Genomic DNA, 7777 nt, shown 5'->3' with positions numbered 1-7777 from the left:
AGTACAGGCACCTTTAACAGAGCCTTTGGAGTTTACACGTTCTTGAAAAATAAGTGAATTTTTGCACAAGTTAATGACGTTATGTACCAAAAGTAGACTTAACCATTCTAACGTTAAACATTTATAGTCAACTTGCTGCTGTTGCTGAGTCACGTCAGTCGTGTCCGACTCTGTGCGAGTCGGACGTCCCCACAGATGGCAGCCCACCAGGCTCCCCAGTCTCTGGGATTCTCCAGGCAAGGACACTGGAGTGAGTTGCCATTTCCTTCTCCAATGCATGAAAGTGAAAAGTGAAAGTGAAGTCGCTCAGTCGTGTCTGACCCTCAGCAACCCCATGGACTGCAGCCTTCCAGGCTTCTCTATCCATGGGATTTTCCAGGCAAGAGTACTGGAGTGGGGTGCCATTGCCTTCTCCGACTTACTACAATGTAAAATAACAATGCATCAACTGCAAAAACACAAAGCAGTGACTGCATAATCCAAACAAAAAATTGTAAATATCAAAACCAATACATGTTGATTTAAGGGTCTACAAAATGTACTATCGGAGAAGGCAATGGCACCCCACTCCAGTACTCTTGCCTGGAAAATCCCATGGATGGAAGAGTCTGGTAGGCTGCAGTCCATGGGGTCGCTATGAGTCAGAAACGACTGAGCAACTTCACTTTCACTTTTCACTTTCATGCATTGGAGAAGGAAATGGCAACCCACTCCAGTGTTCTTGCCTGGAGAATCCCAGGGACGGGGGAGCCTGGTGGGCTGCCGTCTCTGGGGTCGCACAGAGTTGGACACGACTGAAGCGACTTAGCAGCAGTAGGAGCAAAATGTACTATAAAATTCAGTTATATTTAATTCATAAAAACATTTTGTTATAATTGAAACAATTTGTAAATTGCTTGCTAACAGACACAAGGACTTCTAAATCTACAGATAGTTAGTGCCTTATCAGCACCTGATGTAAATTACAAATTGAGACAAATAATTGCCAAGGCAAAACTAATTTTTTAAAACCACTTCCAACATTTTACTGCAAAATACAACAGACATTTTAAGGAAGGCTGTAGCTCCATTTAACTACATTTGATAGGATAGATATTGAGTGTTCCCTCATAGCTCAGTTGGTAAAGAATCTGCCCACAATGCAGGAGACCTGGGTTCAATTTCTGGGTTGGGAAGATCCCTAGAGGAGGAAACGGCAACCCACTCCAGTGTTCTCACCTGGAGAATCCCATGGACACAGGAGCCTGGCAGGCTACAGTCCATGGGGTCGCAGAGTCAGACATGACTAAAGTGACTAAACCATCACCATATTGAGTGTTGGCTCGGAGGCTAAGAGGGCCCCCGCACCTTCAAACTTGGTTTTGCTGTTTCTCCACCTTTTTGCAGCTCAAGGCACTGGCATTATCTCCTGGGGGTCTGGTAGAGATTCTGAATCTCAGGCTCCTTCCAAACCAACTGAATCAGGATCTGCATGCCAACTAAAACCCCAGGTGTCTCCTGGGCCTTTTCAGGCTGGAGAAGGCCCTGAACCACTGCAATACCCTTTGCTAGATCCCTAGATCCTAAACGAAATCAGTCCTGAATATTCATTGGAAGGACTGATGACTGAAACTCGCAATACTTTGGCCACCTGATGAGAAGAACTGACTCATTGGAAAAGACCCTGATGCTGAGAAAGATTGAATGTGGGAGGAGAAGGGGACTACAGAGGATGAGATGGTTGGATGGCATCACCCACTGGATGGACATGAGTTTGAGTAGGCTCCAGGAGTTGGTGATGGGCAGGAGGCCTGGCGTGCTGCAGTCCACGAGGTTGCAACGAGTCGCACACGACTAAGCCACTGAACAGAACTGAGATCCCTGGGGCGCGATAAATAAGCGGGCTCTCCGTAAATGCTCCACTAAGTCACTAAGCAGCAAACTATACCTTGGCGGGGGTAGGGGTGGGGGAGCCACCTCCTCTGAAATCCGTCTCCTCCCCTCAGCTAAGGCGGAGGGCCTCCTTTACGCCTCTCTCTCCGCACTCGGGCCCGCGAGGCCCATGCACGCATTGTGATGCGCGGACAGGACGCCAAGTCCAGGATGGCTTGACTCTGTGGACAGCCCCTCACCCGGGCACGTCTTTCCCTTCCTGGGCCTGCGAGACCGCCGGGAAGCCGAGGGGTGGGGCGCACTGGAAGCTGGGGAGGGAAGAGGGCTACCGCTACACTGCTTTACGTAACAGGAGCCGCTGGTTACACCTACGGCAGCTTTTCCCCGCCCAAACTCAGAGAGGGACAGGGGAGACCCCGACTCTACCCCGAGCCCAAGTCCCAAGGACTGTTTGCCAACAAAGAGGACCGGCGTGCAAGGGGTGGAGCCTGGGAGTCATTACCGCGAGACCTAGTTTCCGAAGAGCCTTTGACAGGCGCAGGCGCACTACAGTTCCCGCCCCCAGCCCTACCGCCTCCGCGAAGGTGGCCGCCACCGGGGAAGGCGGGGCCGGGCCTCCGGCACAAAGCTCGCGAGATTTGAACGCGTCCGCTCTCGTTCTTCCTGTCAGAGGCCGGAAGTGCGGGGCCTCGCTACCGCTCCCTCCGCTGTCTGCGGCGGCGCCTCTGGGCCCCAGGTATCCGTCTCGGCTCCTCGGGTCGAGCTTCGCCTGGCCTCCCCTAGAACGAGGTGATGGCGGACTCTAAGGAGGCCGGGGCCGAGACTCCGCCGGCCGGGGCCGCTGCTCGGGGAGGGCTCAGCCTCCTGTCCCAAGGGGAGTCTGAGGAACCTTCTGCACAGGTGAGTCCTCCCTGGGGGCGGGACCTGCAGGGCTCCCGCGGGTGGCTGTGGGTCGGCTCGGCCCGGGAGGGATGTCATGGTGCCCGGCGGCTGGTGGAGCCTTCTCCACGCCTCCCCGACGGGCCCCCTGAGGAAACAAAGTCCGTGTGCCTGTGGACAGGTACTCAGGTATTTACCATGCAAGTCATCCCGACGAGCCCCTTGAGGAGGCAAAGTCCGTGTGCCTCTGGACAGGTACTCAGGTATTTACCATGTAAGTCTTCCCTACGGGCCTCCTAAGGAAACAAAGTCCGTGTGCCTGTCGACTCACATATTTACCATGCAAGTCATGCGTGTCAAAAGCGACCCTGGCTTCCCAGCCCATGCCAGCCCACAGGTGAGTTTGACACGATCCCTTCTCTCGATGAGCGCAGGTAGGAATCAGTTCAGTTCAGCCGCTCAGTTGTGTCCGACTCTTTGCGACCCCATGGACTGCAGCAGGCCAGGCCTCCCTGTCCATCACCAACTCCCGGAGTTTGCTCAAACTCACGTCCATGGAGTTGGTGATGCCATCCAACCGTCTCATCCTCAGTCGTCCCCTTCTCCTCCCACCTTCAGTCTTTCCCAGCATCAGGGTCTTTTCCAGTGAGTCAGTTCTTCTCATCAGATGGCCAGAGTATTGGAGTTTCAGCTTCAGCATCAGTCCTTCCAATGAATATTCAGAACTGATTTCCTCTGGGATGGACTGGTTGGATCTCCTTGCAGTCCCAAGGGACTCTTGAGAGTCTTCTTCAACACCACAAGTGGCTCCAAAACTGACCCAGCCTTGCAGAGCTGGAGGAGGACAGAGAGTGTGCTCACTGAGATGGGACTGAGCTAGTATTTGAAGGGCGCAAAGTGTTTGCCTGGCTGAAAAGGGACTGTGTGAGAGAAGGTTGGAAGAGTTAACTCTGACCCTGAGCCTTCTTGGAGGTATGTGGGTGAAATCTGCAGATCCCCCAGTGACTTGCCTTGATGTGAAGTTAGACATTCAGAGTATTTGTGTAATAGACTGACCAGTGAATTACTAAACACTTAGAAACGAGGAAGGCCCAGATATTACCACAAATCACTTCCTAAATGATGCATGCTATTGAAATTAAAATACATGTTTAATATTGAACAGAGGTTTTATTACACTTTGCGTTTAGTTACTGTGGTACTGTTTACTCCCTGGTTTCTGCTTCTGCCCTTATGAATGTTTTAAAAGACAGTTTGAATGGCCTGTTTCCTAGCTAATAACCATAACCATGATACTCCTTGACTCATCTTTTCTCTTTGAAATTATGTGAAAAAGAGCTAAGTAAATTGTACATATTTATGCTCCCATTTATCAACTGCTGCTAGTAACATGTAGCATATTCTTGTAAGCCTGATGTGGTAGGGTTTTTCAATTATTATTATTAAGATGGGATTTTTTTTTGATTCCTAGTAATATACATTAAAGTTTCATTTAACATGTTAATCAGGGATCAGCTTTATTTCTCGGAGGCAATGAAGTGAAGAGCCGAGCTGTGGTGAAATACTCTTCTGCCCCTCCTCGGACGGCATTTGCACGCCTCGAAGAGAAAACAGACTTGAAACTCCCACCTGCCAACTGGTTACGAGAGAGTGCCAAGCTAGGACCGGCAGGAACTACCATTCTTGGCAATAGTAGGAAAAGCAAGCCATTTTCCAGGTAAATATTAATTAATGACATTTTTACCTGTTCCTCAACCCTCCACCTTAAAACTCTTAAGACTTGCTTTTCAGCGTAATTTATAATGCTCATCAACATACCAAGACTTCACTTTAGAAAAAGATTATATTTGACTTTCATTATGCTTTTTCACAATAATAGGATTCTGTTAAAATATGAAGATATCAATTGCATATGCTTCCTTCAAGTCTGCATCGCTATTAACAAAGATGAATTTTGACCACTAAAATTCAATTAACTAGTTTCATTTTAGCCAGTTTTCATACCTTTTGATTATGTGAATATGGAGTCTCAGGGGGAAAACCCTTAAAACTGCCTAACCTGTTCTGTGGAATTTTTCATTAAATGGTGGTGGATTGTCTGGTCTGAAACAACAGTGATGTAAAAACACAGCATGTTTAGATATATACCCTTGACTTCGACAGTTGCTGGAAATTTTGCTGGTGGTATTTAAGGCTGAGAAAGAAGCCTGGGTCTTACAGAGAAGAATGTACTGATGTCCATATTCTTGTTGACCTTTTAATGTGGGGGCTTCCCTTTCTCCCTCTCAGTGATTGAACCTAAAGTACTTCCACATAACATACAGCAGGAGCCATAAATATAGTAATACCTTACGTGCCAGTGATTTGGAAATTATCCTGATGCCTCAGGAGGTAAAAGTTAATGTTTGCAAAATGTTGCTTGTATGTAGCATTATTTATACTATCAAAAAAATTGCAAATAGTTTGCATGTCTTCTTTTAGAAAAATGGCTTAATAAAGCAGAATTAAATGTTATTAAGTGATTTGGCTGACAATTATATTGACAGTGTACAGACACTGCTGAGTACTTTATGTGCTTATCTCGTTTCATTCTGTCAACAACCTTTTGAATTTGGTGCTGTTAACTTTCCTTCAGAAAAGTGAGGCTTGGACAGGTTAAGAGCTTGCCCAGCCCATGTGGTAAATCATCAGCATACTTTGAAGTGAGGCAGTCCTAAAAGAGTGTTCTGACTCTGCCACCTCCTCACTGAAAAACGGTGACGGCAGCTGCTTTTCACACTTGCAGATTATAGATGTGCCTCACGTGGTACCTGGCACACGTTTGGTGCTCAGTGAGCTATTTTTTCTCCTTGTGGTTGAATTGGTGTTGTGTGCATTTTTTTCTCAAATACATTTTTTAAAACGGTACTAGTGTATATCACTGGGAACATGATCCCAGAGACTAAAATCCTTATAAATGTTTCTGCTGTTGTTTTTCTTGTCTCCCCATCTAAAAAGAATAACTCAAACTGACTGTTCTCCATTGCGTATTTTTTTAGATTTCATGACTACAAAAATAAAAATGATTGTAATTGTTTTTATTCTAAATATTTTCTATTATTGCTTCTATTACTGTTGTATTTCTGTCTTGTATCAAATTTAAGATGCCATTGATTTTAAGTTGTCCCATTTTTATTTGTTTTAACAAAATTTTTAAAAATATGGTTGGCTTATAATGTGTTGGTTTCTGGTGTACAGTAGTGATTCAGTTATATGTGTATATACATGTATGTATATTCTTTTTCATATTCTTTTCCATTATGGTTTATCATAGAGTATTGAATATAGTCCCTTGTGCTATACAGTAGGACCTTGTTGTTTATCCATCCTGTATATAATAGTTTGTATCTGTTAATCCTAAACTTCAGTCTGTCCCTCCCCCACTGCACTCCTTCATGGCAACCACAAGTCTTATCTTCTATATCTGTTAAGTGACCCCATTATTTTATGTACCACTAAGAAGGAAAAACTAGCCAACTGTAATGGTGATAGGCATACTGTTTTCAGAGATGTCAGAGTGTGGAAAATGTGTATCCAAGAAGTGCTGAAATATAGTATTCTGTTACAACACCACCTGCCCCACCATGAACGTGACTTTTGTGGCCTTTGTTTTCTCCGTTAGTTTTGGGATGGCATACGACTTTATTGATTCAGTGGGAAACGATGTGGATGTTGTCTCTGACTCTGAAGTAAGTATCCTCTTTGCGACTATAATTGGGATGTTTGTGCTGGGGATTTATAGCCTGCTCTTTTCTGCAGCCTGGAAAAATTAGTGATGAAATAAGCTACAACTGTCTGATTATTGAACACCTTTTTTATTAAAGTAACACTGCATCATTTCTCAAAGAGGAGGGAACAACTCACAAAATACTGGCAGTGGTATTGATGGCTGTATTTTAATGATAGCAGTTACAGTGTTGGGTTATGTAATGTTGCTGGTTGAAAAATAGATACGATACTTGTAGTAAAATCTGTTGATGCTTAGTTGGCCAGTTTTTTCTGAGATGCTAAAAGCTTGGGTCACTGCAACAGTGTGACCTGTATATACTTTATGAAAGTCCATCATGTAAAAGTAAATCTTTGTCATTGACATTAACACACGGAGACTGGTAAAGTGTGGGTGATTCTGGTTTTAAGCTCTGTCTTCCATGGGTTTGTAGGTAGTTCTTTAAGGTACAATTTATATGAACTTAAGGAAATAAGGTTTATTATGCTTTAAAACTGAGTGAAGTTAAATTTGAAAGATTCCAGATCATACCGCAAAGGTGTTTCTAAACTGTTTTTCCTTTTGTATTTTTTAAGAACATAAAAAAGCTTCTGAAGATTCCCTACAGCAAATCACACGTGAGCATGGCTGTGCACCGCATAGGAAGGACTCTCTTGTTAGACGAGTTAGATATCCAGGAACTCTTTATGAGATCATCTCAGGTAATTCTTGAGAAATAACAAGAAAAGCACTGTTTTAACAACTTTGGGCACTAGAAATGTGATTTTGTTTCAAAGAAAGGACAAAGTGAAAACGTGGTTGAGTGCTTCAACCGAGAAATGAAAAGTTTAACTGCAGATTAAAAAGCCTTAATAAAGAAAAAGGTAGAAAAGAGAATAGTAGAGAAACTTATTTTATTGATACCAGTAGCCAGAATTCTTATAAGTAAAAGGGTGAAGTGAAGAAAGTTATGAAAAATATGAAGTTTAAGGGACTGGTTAAATTTTTGAAAAATCCTTTCATGTCTGTATTAAATAGATTGTCACCAAACATGGCTGCCAGGAAATGTGAAAAATGTTTAGCAAATTATTCCTCTGAATATGTAGTTATGTCAGAATTAATTGGTTCTCTTTAAGCAGAGCTTCTCAAATTGTGTGTGGTAAATGACTGTTGTCTTGCACCGTTTTTTTGTGGTGGTGGTTTAGTCGCTCAGTTGTGTCTGACTCTTGGACCCCATGGACTGTAGCCCGCCAGGCTCCTCTGTCCATTGGATTCTCCAGG

At 44.4% G+C, this 7777-nt stretch overlaps 1 protein-coding gene across 4 annotated transcripts in view; it reads left to right on the top strand.

Moving 5' to 3' along the window:
* Window positions 1-2548: 2548 nt before the first annotated feature.
* The window catches only part of EDRF1 (erythroid differentiation regulatory factor 1), a 33766-nt gene continuing 28537 nt past the window's right edge, over window positions 2549-7777 (top strand). For all 4 annotated transcript variants that reach the window (XM_010859163.1, XM_010859162.1, XM_010859161.1 and 1 more), the window contains exons 1-4: window positions 2549-2772; window positions 4260-4468; window positions 6413-6479; window positions 7093-7218. In XM_010859163.1, the coding sequence (XP_010857465.1) occupies window positions 2665-2772; window positions 4260-4468; window positions 6413-6479; window positions 7093-7218 (510 nt within the window). In that variant the 5' untranslated portion in view covers window positions 2549-2664. The remainder of the gene's footprint in view (window positions 2773-4259; window positions 4469-6412; window positions 6480-7092; window positions 7219-7777) is intronic.

Source organism: Bison bison, unplaced genomic scaffold (assembly GCF_000754665.1).
Source record: "Bison bison bison isolate TAMUID 2011002044 unplaced genomic scaffold, Bison_UMD1.0 scf7180017864456, whole genome shotgun sequence".
Lineage (NCBI taxonomy): Eukaryota > Metazoa > Chordata > Mammalia > Artiodactyla > Bovidae > Bison > Bison bison.
This window is presented reverse-complemented; position numbering and strand designations above follow the sequence as displayed.